Source organism: Simochromis diagramma, unplaced genomic scaffold, assembly GCF_900408965.1.
Source record: "Simochromis diagramma unplaced genomic scaffold, fSimDia1.1 OVJJ01000822.1, whole genome shotgun sequence".
NCBI classification, from domain to species: domain Eukaryota; kingdom Metazoa; phylum Chordata; class Actinopteri; order Cichliformes; family Cichlidae; genus Simochromis; species Simochromis diagramma.
The window spans coordinates 2,119,655-2,134,837 of NW_024387520.1; the positions used below are offsets into that span (position 1 = coordinate 2,119,655).

At 42.7% G+C, this 15,183-nt stretch overlaps 1 protein-coding gene across 1 annotated transcript; it reads right to left on the reverse strand.

Moving 5' to 3' along the window:
* Nucleotides 1-298: 298 nt before the first annotated feature.
* cmya5 (cardiomyopathy associated 5) lies at nt 299-14,236 on the reverse strand. Its single transcript, XM_040019586.1, has 14 exons — nt 13,680-14,236; nt 12,228-12,873; nt 9,414-12,101; nt 6,375-6,470; nt 6,067-6,285; nt 5,956-5,978; nt 5,385-5,509; nt 5,154-5,288; nt 4,839-4,985; nt 4,462-4,609; nt 4,224-4,357; nt 3,660-3,777; nt 3,410-3,586; nt 299-3,318 (listed from the first exon to the last, which is right to left on the reverse strand). Exons 1-14 carry the CDS (start codon nt 13,793-13,795, stop codon nt 3,066-3,068), a joined length of 5,025 nt encoding a protein of 1,674 aa, XP_039875520.1. The 5' UTR covers nt 13,796-14,236; the 3' UTR covers nt 299-3,065.
* Nucleotides 14,237-15,183: the final 947 nt, after the last annotated feature.

Consider the following 15,183-nt stretch of genomic DNA (forward strand, 5'->3'; position numbering starts at 1 on the left):
TAACATGTTTTACCACCAAGGATCTCTTTAAGTACCTTCCTCGTGTCCACTTTAAAATGTTCCATAAATTCTGTTCACATTTGAATGGGTGTAATGTACAGTATGTGCGCGGACATGACTATAAGAGTAACTAATTTAACTTATTTAACTTTGTTTCAGCTCCTCTGCTGTGTACAGAGTGTACAGTTGTAAATATTGTTATGAGGATAATCAATGAAATTGACTTCCTGTTTCCTCTAAAAAGGAGCAGCTTGTTCAAAATGTTGTTGCTAGACACACGAAGGTGAGAGAAGGGCCATCCATGCATTATATTTGTGTGTGACCCGAGGATCATGTTTTTTTTGTTCACGATGTCATGTGGCTGTAAGAAAATACTCACTTCTGCTGTTGCTTTCGTTTTCTTTTTTCCCACTACCATTTTCGCTCAGTTTTGTTTCAATTTTGTGCTGCTATAATTTCCTGTGCCACAGACTGAAAGGGTTGGAAATGTCTCATTAGTTATCTTGGTTTGTTTTGGTTTTTTTTTTAAACACTATAATTTGGACCACAAAGTTAGAAATTCCCTCGATAAAGTGTTTGTACTCCGTGTGATTCCTTTATATGATTTCTCTTCACTTCAGACCTTCAAAAACTCACTTCATGGCTGCATGCCCTTGAAAGCACCGTGCTCTGAAACAGATGTGCTGGGGGGAAGGGGGGGGGGGGATGCTGGTCAGCCGTCTTGTAAGGACCATAAGGGAAAAGTGTGCCTTCATGACTTCTCGTGTCTTGTACAAGTGTCAACATGCTAACTGTGTCCTTCATCATTTTGATACATATATCCAAAATTATATTTGTAATTTCTGTTGCTCACAATCTGTAAGTGTCTATTAAATTACATATATGATAAAAACTGTTTCTGGCTTTTTTCCCCCAGTATTGTTGAATATTGTGGCGTGATTGAACAATAGTCAAAATGTCCTCTAACACCAGACAAGAACTTTCTCACAGACTCTCGCCATCCTGTTTAATTTCTGAATGCTGATCTTTCCTCCATCCTCAAACCAAGCCAATGCATCAAGGCATGCTTTTGGGTTTTTCCAGTAACAATTACAGAAGATTTCTCTGTTGCCTGCCGTACCTCTCTGACTGACTGTGATCATTTGTTTAGATGTTGGGAGGATAGAGGGCTCTTTGTCTAGTTTTGGCCTTCAGCCTGGAAAGAATTAATCGCAGAGAAAGCTGAGAGGAAACGACGCATACTTGACTCCAGGTATTGTCCAAGTCGGTCACATGAAGGCGAGTATCATGCTCAGATTTCTCCTGGATGGTTTGGGAAGCGGGTGCAGTAGCTGGAAATAAATACCACATTTTGGATCTGTTAGAAATTTCAGTCATCTTCTGCCTTTCTGTGCTGGAACAATATGTTTGTCAAGTAATATTAAATAGCATCAAGAAAAATCTGGTGGCTCCAGCAGAGTGTTGTCCACCACAGGAAGGCTGTCCCTCTTCAGAGGGCTTTTCTCCAGGTTCCAGTCGAAGAATCCAGTACATCACATGGAGCATCTGGTCACTGATGTGTTGCATGTGTGTACCCTCCACATTTCTGCTCCCTCCCTCTTTCCATTTTCCCAGAAATGATAAAAGGTGTCAGAGGTGAGTGAGAAGGGGGAAAGGGTGTGATTGCCTGGAAAATAATGACGCAATAACTGCGAATGTCCTCTCCAAAAGCATGTAACTGTGATGACCGCTTGTGGCTCACAAACCTGCTTATAAAAGGGGATTTGAAAGTCTAAATGGAGTAACAAATACATGGGTGGAAATACGATCTTTAGGACAAAGACCAAAAAAGAAAAAAAAAAGCTTGTCTGGAAAATTATTAGATTTCAGTTTCTTTCTGTGGTCATTTGGTTCAGATCAGGTTTACAGTTCTCTCCTAACTTCCAGAAAGATTATTTTTAAAAAGACAGTAATACAGTTAATGGAGCACCAAGGCCCCCTAGTGGTGACATATTATTAGGAAAATGAGTCAAAACACATCTGCAGCACAGAGGTGTTTGGTTCAAATGAAGGGTCCTTTCTATGTGGAGCTTCCTCCGACAGTCCCTGCAACACACTGGTGTCCGGTCCAGGGTGTACTCTGCCTCTCTGTGACAGCTGAGACAGGCTTCATCAAACCCTGAACCTGATAAGGGGAGGATGGCTGGATGGTAAATGAGTCAAACCAATTAGTTCAGTTGAGCAGATAGAAAAATAATCATGTTCTTTCAGACCAGAAAAATCCGTTTTTACAAGACAGAAGAAGAAAAACAGCTGATCTGCATTTGTTGACAGTCACACATAAGAAACAAAGAACTGATTACATCTCTTTAAAAAGGTTATTTACACAAAACAAACATATTCACATTATGAAACAGTTTAAAAAGTGCCACAGTGTATGTTTGAAGACACAAACTCAGTCCAAAACTTTGTGGTGACAAAAAAATAACAAAAAAAACCTTGAGTAATAATTTGTTGAAGGACTAATTATGCAGTGGTTGTGTTCGGACGTCTATATGTTATTAGAGCATTTACTAACAGCATCTGTGATGAAGGGATTGAATGAACTGGGTGAAATTAGAAAAACGTTTACAAAAACAGTAAAAGATTGTCACATGTTTGGTTCAGAATTATAACATTTTTCACATTTCATTTTTCATTCTCGCTCATCAATGGGGGAAATAAATCAAAGCACTTAATTTGAATCCATTTATATGAAATAGAACCTCTATTTTCTAAATTGAAAGTGTCCTTTTTAGTTTTTTTTTTTTTTTTTTTTACCTAGATACATATATAATTTGAATTCAATTGCAGAAAACTAGCTTTTAAAGCTTTATGTGGTTGAAGTACTGATAATAATAACTTAGATTTGTATTCCACCTTTCAAGAAACCCAAGGATGCTTGAAGTGATCGTTCTTCCGTCAGCTAACAACAAACAAACCCATATATTAGCTTTAGAGGAATCATCTCTTCTACATTATTCTTCAACATTTTAAGAGTCCATCGTGACCTGTAAACTCTCCACTGTGTTAGGCTACTAGCAGAGCTAGCTGTCCTTGGTAAACTCTGGCACCACCGGCACCATGCTGAGTTCCAGGCTGCCAGGCAACTCCAAAGCCAGAGCGGGCTGGCATGGCTGAGTGAAGTTCTGTCTGAAGGTGCCTAATAACTGACCGCTTTGCGCATTGTAGAAAGACAGACGACCGAGCTGGCAGTCCAGGAGAGTGCCCACTCTGTCAGGCGTCTCAGTTACAAACATGCTGGACTGAATGTCATTATGGAGTAACTGATACCTGAAACTGGAGGGACAGAAAGACAGAGAAAAGTGGAAGTTAAAGACCAAAACTATCAGAAACATCACAGCAATGGGTGAAAATTCCTTATGTTTACCCTGATGGTGAGGGAGTACACTGCAAACACCAGGACAGGCTGTTTTCCCCCAGTGAGCTGTTTCTGTTGGCTGTGCTGTATGCCACTCCGAGCCTGTAGGCCGTACTTTGTGACACGCTGGTTTCCCAGTAATAGATCCCTCGTCCTGGCAGCAGCTCACCAAGGATGGATGGACACCTTTAGGACACGATGATTTTAAAAAGAGTTTTCCTAATAAGGTCTACTGGATGTGTTCTTGGGTTACACTTACTGTGTGTCTGTGAGCGAGGCAGTTTTGTGTGCATCCTGGGAATAGTGCAGAGTGGTCTGGTTCTCTGAGAGCTGGAGAGCAGGATGAGCTGATGCCTTCAGCAGGTGGAACCTCGTCCCTCAAGACAAAAGTAACAGACAGTATAAAAACATAAGCAGGGGAGCAGAGATTCTGTAGGGTGGTTGCACACCTATGAACATAAAATCATCATAATCAAGATTTCCGTGGACTGTTCTTTTTACCAATTTAAATTAACTCTACCGATTCTGCCAAGTAGAGTAGTATTCAGTCAGCTTATTGATGGCTACCAAAAAACATCTCTTGGGGTGCAACTTGCTAAGCCTGCATGCATACTTTTGACCCTGTGTGGATTAGAGAAAAAACAAAACAATTCTTGTTCTCTTGTAAGGCATTAAAGATGTATGCTGCACAATCATTACAGCCTGGAAAAAGAACAATACAAAGAAATCTAAAGCACCACATTACTGTACCATTCATGCCCATGATGTCATGTACATCCTTTAAATTTCTAAACATGATTTGTGAAGTGTGTGTTCTTGATACCTTTTGTGGAAATGAGTGCAGCCTCGCTCTGTTCACTGGCTCCAGCCTCGTTCACAGCTTTGATGTAAAACAGGTAATTCTCACTGGGCTGCAGGAGAATCTTTTGCTCACAGGTTTTGATACCTGAGATGGATCTGGGAGTCACATCAGCAAAAGTATATGCACAAACAAACATTTTACATAAACATCTAGTATAGTAACATCTGTCAGTGTGCTTACCGGTCTGGTTAACACCCACCTGAGCCCTTCTCCTTCCAGTTCATACTGTCGGCAGTACTCCAAAGTGTAACTCTGTCCAGGAGCCCGTTCTGCTGAGCTCCACCTCAGAGTAGCTGAATCCCACAGGATGCTGCAGCGTTCTGTGTCGATCACTGGCACTGAAGGAGCTGCCAGAGAGAGACAACTAATGAAAAGTATGCCTTTATGGTTTTGCAGGACTTTTCTTGCTTTGTCTGTAAACTACAAACAGCCAGATTGCTTCCAAGCACATTGTCTTAATATAGCAGAGGAGAAATCTGAATTCTGTCAAGCATGTCAGGAAAAAAATGAAAGCAGTTCTTCAACTTTTTTATCAGACAACAGATGTGTTGCTATAAGTCCGGCGTGCAGACTGACCAGTTCTGAAGGTGAGTCTCTCGCTGGGCAGAGAGCAGCCTGTATAGTTGACAGCCATCACCCAAACCTTGTACATCTTGTCAGATTCTAGGTCCTCCAGGACACAGTAACTCTCCTTTACTGTCACACGGTACTCCTCTGACACAGCTGTGGACCACAGATATAAAACACCCTGAAGACAAACACCTCCTTACATTTATATACTCAGAAACCTTTTAATTTGTTCACTGTTCAACATCATTATTTTTTAAAAAGATCTACAACTATTAGTCTTCCACAATTTTCCAGTTTAAGAAACATCCTGTAACTATTTACCGCCCTGTGGATCCTCCATGCAGTAGACCTGGAAGCAGTCTATGATATCTCCAGGGTTGACTTTCCAGTAAACTGTGACGCTGGTGCTGGTGGCTGAGCCCGGCTCCTGCGGCAGCAGTGTCGGCCTCTGGGGCACTGAGACACACACCAGGAAGCTTTATGCCACATATACGTACGTACATGTGATATCATGAGATCTGCAAACACAGGGTAAGCTCACAGCAGACCCACCTGGGATTCCTTTTCGCTGTGCGAGGTTTGAGCTTGAAGTGTTGGCCTTGGCATAGTCCTCAAACACCAGCAGTCCCTTGGGACCCAGCTCCATTGTCGAGGCTGAGTCCAGAGCTGCTGTAAGTCTGACCATAAACCACAACGTGAATCAGCATTAAAGTGTGAGCGATCTGCTCACTTGTCCAACTTTATCATCCAGTTTCCCAGACATAGATTAAGCCTGAACCTAACCTTAAAGAAAAATTCAGTGACGATCTCCATTATAAAGACTACATTTAATCCATGCCTGGGATCTGTCTTCTGATGATACTGACCTTCACACCTCTTGGCAAAACTTTTTGGTGTTAAATTCATGTTTTTGGCTAAATAAATTAGCACTTATTGACTTTTTGTCACAACTTCTTAGATATGCAATAATAAAACAAAAATTCACTCATGTATTTTAATATCCAGCATACTGGCATGCTCCACAGGTTAAGGTTCTGGAGGTCAAGCAGCATGCCAAACTGGTTGCCACTAAAGTCCTGGGAAACCACACTCATTCCCAAACCTTTAATTGAAAGCAAATTACCTTGCATGAATGTCTTCAGGCGACTAGTGGGGGAGCAGATTGAAGAAGATTTTATTAGAAATTTGACACAAACCCTCATGAGCAATGAACCCGAGGAGCTTCAGGACTCACGCTGGCCTCAGTCTCAGCCTCTCTGCTTGCGGTCTCCAGAATGGCCTTGGCCGAGTCAATGCTCTCCTGGAAGGAGACAATCTGATCATAGAGCTGCTCCAGCTTGGTCTTCTTTTCCTCCTCCATGCTGACAGACATGTTATTGTACTGCTCCATCACCACATCCATCATCTCCTTGTTCTGAGCCTTCATGGCCGCCTCGCTCTCTATGAACTGATCCTGAGCCAGACGAACAGCAAAGAGAGGCTTTTGATTAAACTCTACCATGAGCTAACAGTGCTGCTTAGAGCAACTGAAGCATGCTTTACCTCCACAGAGTTGTAGGCAAGCTCCAGCTCTGACACCAAGTCCTCGATGTTCTCCGATCTCTCCTGAAGCTCTGAGATCCAACCACTCAGCGACTCCTGTTTTACAAACACTTACAGGTTAAATGAAGCTTGTGTGTAAGTTCAGTAAGGAAGATCTGCAATCACTCATCTCCCTGCTTTCCTGGGTGCTCAGCTGCTTTTCTGGTCTTTACATCACTACTGCTTCCCCATCCTGTCAGTCTCAATACTGACATCATTACTCTAGTCCAGTCATCTTCTTGCCCACCTTCTTTGAGCCAATCAGCATCCACTTTGTGTGGTTTAAATCTGTGTTCTCGTCATTCTCCCTTTCAGACTCTCCTCCCTATCTCCACCTTACAGACACCTCAGTTAAAGCTCCATCCAAGAAGGCTTGGATGTAGTCATCATCTTCACCACCACCAGCATCTAGACTTCGGGGGGCTCCTGTCCTAAATCCTGTCAGTGCTGGGATTTTGTACCACCATCGTCAAAGTCTAATTGCTAAAAAGTTTTTCTGTCTCAATAAATGATGTTCAGTTCTTCCAAGTGATCTCTTCTTATTGTAATATCAGTTGTAAGCACTCTGACAATAATGCAAAGGTGTGAAGTGAAATATTTTGCATATGATGCCAAAGCTGAGCCAAAGCTCTCTCAGAGTTTGTAACCTCAAAAGATTATACAGTTTTAAAGAAAATTTAGCAGATAAACAAGAATACAGATCTCTTTGTGGGCTGGTATCTCTGCCAGGGTTTCACAGAAGGCGTTTCATCTTTCACAACATTATTAACCAACTGAAAACAACATGCTTTCTTTTTTACTCATGATAACAACTTCTCAGTTGCTCTGTTGAGTTCTTTATCTTGTTTAAAGATTAAACAAATCCCTCCCGCAAGTTGTTACTATTCAGAGAGATAAAACGGGTTCATCCTGAAGTTAAAATACGAGTCTGCTGCAGCTTTAAGGAGAGCCATCAGAGACGCTGTTCCAGGAAGAAGAGCAGCGGCGATCCCCTGTCACCACTTCAGCACAAGCAGCTCACATTTAACTGGGTCAAGATGTGGTCACTGATCGCTCTCTGCTCTCTGCTTCTTGACACCGACCTCCTCACTGCTAAGAGTCTTAACAGGTGTTTGAAGGAGAATGTGTGAACATACCTGCACACACAACCCTGGGCCAGTCACACAGAGATAGCCTTTAGCTTTACCAACAGCCAGACTTTAGTCATATGTCTGAATGTATTCAATTAAGATTTTTTTTCCAAACAACAGCCACTTCTTTGAGTTATTAGCAATCATAACCACAGTAAATTTTCAAAGCAGTAACTGTGGTCTTGAAAAGGTATTTCCCTTCACACTGCTGGCTCCATAATATTCAACCACAAATTATGGGCCCTGACATCTTAGTTCTAAATTAGTCTGAGGGTCAGCTGGCTAATGTTTGATGCTTAAAATAACCCAGTCTTTATTTTTCTGAATGCCATGAATTTCTCATCTAAGAGCAGATTTATAACATTACAGAGCACTTTAACACGTGTTTGACAAACAGCCTCCTGTGCATGTAGAAGTGAAGCAGTGCAATGCAATTTCTAGCTTGGAGAACTGGACCGGACACAGGTTTGCTAAGTTTCCTTGGTGAGCATGTCAGGATCAATTTTCCTCCTCTGTGGAGTACTTGAATATACTGCACTTCTTGGTGCTGAAGTCAGACTTAGATTAGAGCTTTGCTCTTTTGATCTTTATGTTGTTTACTCTCTACAGCTGTCAATACTTCACATAAATATGGTGGATCGCACATCATCAAGACCTGGTTCAAATATCAGCTGGAAATGACATTCAATCTTTCTTAAAATTGTTCCAACTTTCTCTTCATTTAAGTGCCAGAAGTCTGACATACCCCTCTCCTGTTGTCAGGTGTTTCCTGACAGACCACACAGAAAAGCCAAAATAACTTATCCCTTAGTGAGGCGTGTGTGTTTAGGCGTTTTCTCTGATTGTTGCAATAAAATGTGTCTTGAACCTTCAGCCTAAAAACGCAGATCCGTGTTTGTTTGCATTTTAATTTGAGGAAAAAGACTAAAATAGCTGATTGTTAGAAGGTTTCATTTCCACACGTGATGGCTGACCCTAAGCTCACCCAGAGGTACAGCGAGAGAGGAAAGCGCGCCTGTGTGTGTGTGTGTGTGTGTGTGTGTACGGATCGCATATCATTTTCTACGTGATGATGTCACACTGGACCTTTGCACCGATCAAAGCAGAGCGTTACATCACTACAATTCAATGTGCTTGGCTGCAGCCTGAGAAGTGGCGGCCTGTTGGCATTGAATGGAAATGTTGACTAATCTAAGACCAGTTTATTATAAACGAATGCCCGTAAAATGTGTGATGTTCATAACAAGAGTTCATAACACTGGTGAGATGTAGGATAATGAGCTGCTATCTGATTGCAGTACTCGTCAGTCATGAGTGTGGTTTTTGTGCTGTGTCAGCAGCTACATGTTTGAATGATGAAACACTTCTAGAACCAGAGAAAATAAAAAATTTTGATTTGATTTTACGGTATAAAAACTGGTGTTCTGCTTTGTTCAGTTCATGATGCTGTGCCACTTTTTGTATTGCACTCTGTATCGTAGTTCAGAAAGGAAACTATATCCTGACTACTGCTCTTGTCTTTGTTTTTAGGCTTTAGGAAATAACCACTGTAGGCTAGGTAACCCCTTACAGGCTGTTTTAGACAAAATCAGGTGAGGTACCATAGAGAGCAATTACTTCAGCATTAGTTGTAGGATGTAGGTCCTTTCCCAGCTGCCATAGGGCGAAAGGCAGAGCACAATCTGGACAGATGGCCGTTCAAATTCACACCAAGAGGTAAATTAGAAACATCAATAAACCTAACCCCGCGAACTGCATGAACCAGAGAGAACCAGACATGGGGGGAACATGCAAACTCCACACAGATAGTGCTAACTGCTGCTCCACTGTGCTGCCCTGCGTGTGTAGCTGTGCTTCAATATTAGATTACCTTTATTTCTTCGTAAGCCGTATCCACGGCAGTCACATCGTGGCTGTGATGCTCTCCAGACATGCAGTCTTTCTCTGACATCAGAAATCCACAGGTGAGACAGAACCAGTCCATCCCCTGTAGCTCAGCAGCTAACTGGGCCTGCATTTCCTCCTCTGCGTCGATTATTTCATAGTCAGCCTCAATCATTTCTTCTTCTTCTTCTGGGAAATAATCTACCTTCTCTACCATCATCTCTTCATCCTCTTCTTTCTTCAGAGTAGGCTGTGGTAATAGCCCAGCCACATCTCTCTGTGTTTCAGGTTCTGGCATCTCCTTTGCATCCTGTTTAGAAATCACTTCATATTCCATCTCAACATCAGGCACATCTGGGGGCTCTGCTAATCCCCAATCTTGCTCCATTTGTTGCTCAACATCCTCTCTGTGCAGATCAACATGTGGAACTAGATCTGCTTTAATAACGCTCGTTTCTTCCATCTCGTGAATCTCTGCCATCTGTTCTACGACTGTTTGTTCAGAATGTATTTCCTCTCTGTGCACTTCATATGAATCCTCTTGGGGAGTAAAGATGATTTTGTCTTCTTCTATGGGTCTCTGAATCTTCGCCTCCTTGGAGTCAGCTTCCTCTACAGGTGCAGGTGGCGAATAGTCCATATCGAAATCATTCCTGGTTTGTTCTTTTTCTTCTGCAGAGGTTTCTGGTTCTACTTTGACTTCAGGCTCCATCATTATTTCTTCTACTAGTGCCTGAAGTTCAGCTGTGCTGTTAGACTCAGGGAGAGGAACCGTATCTTTCTCTGACCACTGGCTGATCTCTACATCCATCTCTACAGCTTCTCCTTTGGGGACGAGGAGGATTAGCTCATCACCTACGGTCACTATGTCTTGAACCAAAGTCCTACTGGTCTCTGCGGGTACTTTAGAGTTTGTTTTGTCTGATCCACCATCAGCCATGTCTTGTTGCTTCTGCTGAGTTTTAAGGGTTGCATGAAGTTTCTCATCTGCATCTGTCATGACTGCTTCTGAAACAGGCTTGGTTACTTCAATGGACGTGGCTGTGACCTCTAACCCTTCTTTATCCAACTTGTCCTCAGCAGTAGTTTCCCCTGTCAGAGGTTCGTGTCCTTCAGGAATACTTCTCACTTCCTGAAGATCAACACAAACTTGGGTTTGAATCTCTTTTTCATTCACTGCTTTTTCCGTTACCTCCACAACAGTGTGCACTGCAGCATCACAGTCTGTGATAACCTCAACAGGTCCAACGTCTTCGGCTTCTTTGTGCTGTGACGCTGGTGTTTGAGCCGAGGGTTCAGTCAGAGTGAACGTTTCCTGTGTTACAGTCTCAGGTTCCTTCACTTCAGCTAAGTCCTCTGCTTTGGTTACTAGTTCTTCATCAGCAGACTCTATTTTGGTGTCAGAAACAACCTCCTCAGACAAACTCATCTTCCAGGCTTCTGCTTGTACTTCAGATATATTGACCGCAGGAGGCACCTCGCTGCTTACAGGTGCTTCTATATCTGCACGCACTACAGGTGTCTTCTCATCAGTCTTTTCTAACACCTCCTCACAGGCATGCTCAGGTTCAGTGCAGCTTTGCTCACACTTTTTTTCTTCTTCTCTCTGATGACCCTCACTCTGTTGTGTATGGTCTACTTTACAGTCCGCCTGGTGAGTTTCAGGAAGTGGCTTTTCTGAGCTGCACTCAGAAGACTCGGTCTTGTCTGTCTTATCTTCAAGCTTCATTTGTTGATCTTCCATTTTTTTCTCTGGTGGTTTAGACTCTTGACCTGAATCTTCCGAGGTCACTCCTATAGTCTCCTCCTGAGTAGCCTCACAGAGTTGCACTTCCTGCACCTCTGGTTCCTCCTTCTTTACCTTTTCTTTCTTTTCTTCTTCTGGCACTCGTATTAAACATCCTGTCATTTCAAACTTACTCTGCGGCCACATCATCCTTCCTTCGCTCTCACTGGCCACCGGCTCCGGTTGAACATCCAGCGTAGGAGATTCGTCTTTTAAAATGAACTTCTCCAGGTACCCATGTGCCTCCTCTGAATCTGACAAACGTCTCCTATAAGACTTCTCAGATGCCACGCTCTCTGCCTCAGAGTATTCCTCGTCACTCTTCCTCCTCTCACCCACAGCATCCTCGTAAAGGTCAGAGTACATGAAGGACATGGCAGTGGGCTCCTCCAGCAGGATCGGGTCAATGATCTTAGGAGGTCCAGGAGAGATAAAGATGGGCGTGAGAGTGGTCTCTTCACTCTCAAACAACACTGATCCGCTCCCTTTCGTTGACCTCTGGCTTTCTCGTCTGCTTCTCATCCCTCCTTGGCTTTCAGTCTTGTCTTCTTCTCTCTGATGTAGTGCATCAGCAGAAAGTCCTTCTCCATAGAAGACCTCATCAAGGTGTTCCCCAACTATATCTACGTCCGAAACAAACACGAAAGAGTCCTCAGATGCAGAGGGGGTGCCTGTGGCTGTTTCTCCAGCAGGCTTTTGTTCCTCAGCTTGGAGTTTTGCTGCAGGCTGTTTAAACTCCTCCTGCAGCTCTGCTTGTTCTCCAGAAGCCACCACATCCAAAAGGGTAAACTTCTCGAAATAGTCAATGTCACTGGTGCTTTCTCTCTGAGTGGGTGTGTGTCCACGCTCTGTGTCTGCTGATGGCTGAGAAGAATCTTGCATTGAGGGCTGTGGAGAAATTAAAATCAGCATCTCAATCCAAAAAGTGCACTGTAACACTTAAACTGACAAATGAAGCATAATAAAGATCAAAAAGTTCATTATAACAATCTTTCAAATGAAACAGAAAAGTACCTCCTGGTGTTCCAGTATTTCCTCCCCCTCTGGCAGGACTTGATTATGTTGCAACGCCCACTCAATGTGATTATGAGACTTGATCTTTGGAGTCTGATCCAGATAAGACAAATTGTCCTGCAGCTCTGTACTCTCCTCCTCGTCCACAGTGGGTAGTTTAGAGGGGACTCTAATGTTAAGAATCTCATAGCCCTCTGAAATCAAACTAAAAAGCTGCTGATCTTTGCTTTTGATTTCCTCCAAGTCCGTCTCTGTTTTGCTGTTTTCCTGCTTGACATTGGGAAGTGAAACCTCTGCCATCTCCGGTCTCTCCACGCCTAGAGCTGAAGCCGATCTTGAGCTACCAGGTCGGCTCAGCCTGTCCCCGAGCCTACTGCTTCTTCCTCCAGACCTCGTCCTCCTGCGGACTACTTTCTCCTCATCAAAGACGATGGTGATCTTTCCTGCAGCTCCAGAGCCCTCCATACTGTAAGCTTCAGAGGTGGAGCTCGTCTCAGAGGCCCACGGAGTAGAGCAGCGGCTAGAGGCCGTCTCCCAAACAATACCACTGTCCTCGCTCTGAACTGTTACCATCGAGAACGACGGATCCACCATTAGGCATTGGAGCTTGGGCTTCACCGATGGGTCCTGGACAACTTCTCGGAGACTGAAGGAGAGAGGAATTGACAGAGTGAGAGGAATGAGGAGGGAGGAAGGAAAGGCATGACTGCAAGAGGAGATCTTTTTTGGCACAGCTCATGGAAATATAACCTGAGGACAAAGCAATTAATCAAATCAAAACATATTCGAGCAACATTTTGGACCACCGAGGCAGCTGAGTTAAACTAAGATGAAAGCACAGTAACACCAGTTAATCTTTTCTCAAGATGATCACTTGAGATTTGTAGATCTCCAGCATTAGACCAGGTGTTTGGTGCGGGGCTGCCAGTGAGAGTGATGATCTGAAAAAAATAATGATCTGATGCGCTCTGAGCCATCCCTCCGGCTATGAATACACCAGAGCCCCCTGAAAGGTGACGTCCCAAGGCGTCATTCATGTAATATTAGAAAAGCGAAGCCTGGCCTTCTGGGATGCATCCAACATATCAGTTTCTTCTACTATTTATGAAATGGGAAGAATAAGTAGAGGAAACTAGTATAAAAATGAGATGTAAAACATGGGGTGGTGAACAACATCGAACATTGATATAGCTGCCACACCAACACTTCTTTACGTGATTATTTAAGGCATTAAGTTAGATTAATGGAGATTAATGGAAACTAAATTGAGTTTATGTTTTCCAGATGGAGATGAGCTACATCTTCTCCTTTCCTTGTTTATAACAAATTATTTGATGCTAAGAAGCTCAGAGACAAAGAGCTAACATTTAAAAAAATCACTCTAAAACAGAGATAATATGAATAAAAATGAGGTTATTCAGATTCTTTTTTTCTTTTTTTTTTGTAAATCACCTGTTTTGTAGTTCTTCCAATTCATCTTCATCATCCTGGCTCATGACATCTGAAGCTTCACACTGAAACTCCTGCAGCTCCGTCATCTCCGAATACAGACTCTCACATTCGTCCATCTTGGTAATTTCCCCCAAATCTTCTCTTTTCAACTCCAAGTATTGTTTTTTAGAGTCCTCCTGATGTTTTGAGTCACTCTGAATTGGTAGTCGGTCCGCCTGTTTGTGTCATTCTAAGTTGGGAGATGTCCATCTGACTCAGCGAAGGACAGAAATAGACAGAGCCGGGAATGAAAAGTGGGGAGTCAAGTAAGACAAGGGCAAAGCAATTGGTGGGGGTGCATATCAGTAGAGACTGAGTCAAACACACAAACAGCGAACATTAAGAATTTAGAGTTTCAAAATTTAAAAAAAAAGCAGTGTTTCACTGCACCTTTGTGTGTGCCAGTGGCAGCTGACAGAGGCGATATGACTTTAAGTTCAAAATCCCCTTCCCCCAGTTAAATATAGGCCATGTGCTGAAACACTACGCCTGCCACCCCGCTGCTGGTGGCAACACACACGCACCCACATATCTTGTAAGCTATCTAACCGCTGACCAGAACTATACAGGAGTCATAAAACAAGTTGTAATAGAGCGTCAAACCATAGAACAAAAAGCAAGTGGCACACTGCTGCCAGAGGAGGCTGCTAATAATATAATATAAAAAGATCATAATTTCTCTAAAGAGCTTTAGAAAAGATTATACACATAAGCTCATGAAGGGTGAGGTTGAATAAACTGCATTACCTTGAGGAAACCAAAGATTTGTCTTTGTCTTGTCACATCCATGGATATGATTGTTCCAAGTTAAGCACAGCGCATGTGGATTGATGCAGAATAAATAAAATATTGTATAACTGGTTAATGATATGTCTTTGGATGGTTGCATCACTGTGCTTGGGAAATTCTCTTAATACAGCTGAGCAAAAGTCTTTTAAGCCTTATATTTTGCTAAGAAAATGGGAAATAAATGCAGAGATTTTCTGTCCAAGTGTGCTTTAATTCATTTGTTGTGTTTGTGATCATTTTCATGCTGAAAAATTAAGCTGTTGCCAATCAGATGGTTTCCAGATGGTATTGCATGGCTGCTTGTCTGTGTTCAAAAGATCCCCCAACACCGACTGAAATGACCCTCCACTGTTTTACAAACGCTGTAGACCCTCAATGTTGTACCTCTCTCCTGAACTCCTCTGTGCATATTGATAACAATTTGGAACTTGAATGCAAAATTTCTAATTTCTGACCTGTTGCCACTGATTTGCAGACAAATTCATGTTCATGTTCACTTGGCATAGCTCAGCCTTTTGTCCCCGTTTCCCTTCCTTATGGTTTCTTGACATTCACCAGAGCATTTCTGATAAGGCTTTAGCGATCAGTAGATGTGTAAACTGAAGGGCCAGATGCATTTCTCACATGGCATTGAAGTACTGTTAGTCTGTTGTAGATATATTCTACTATGATCCCA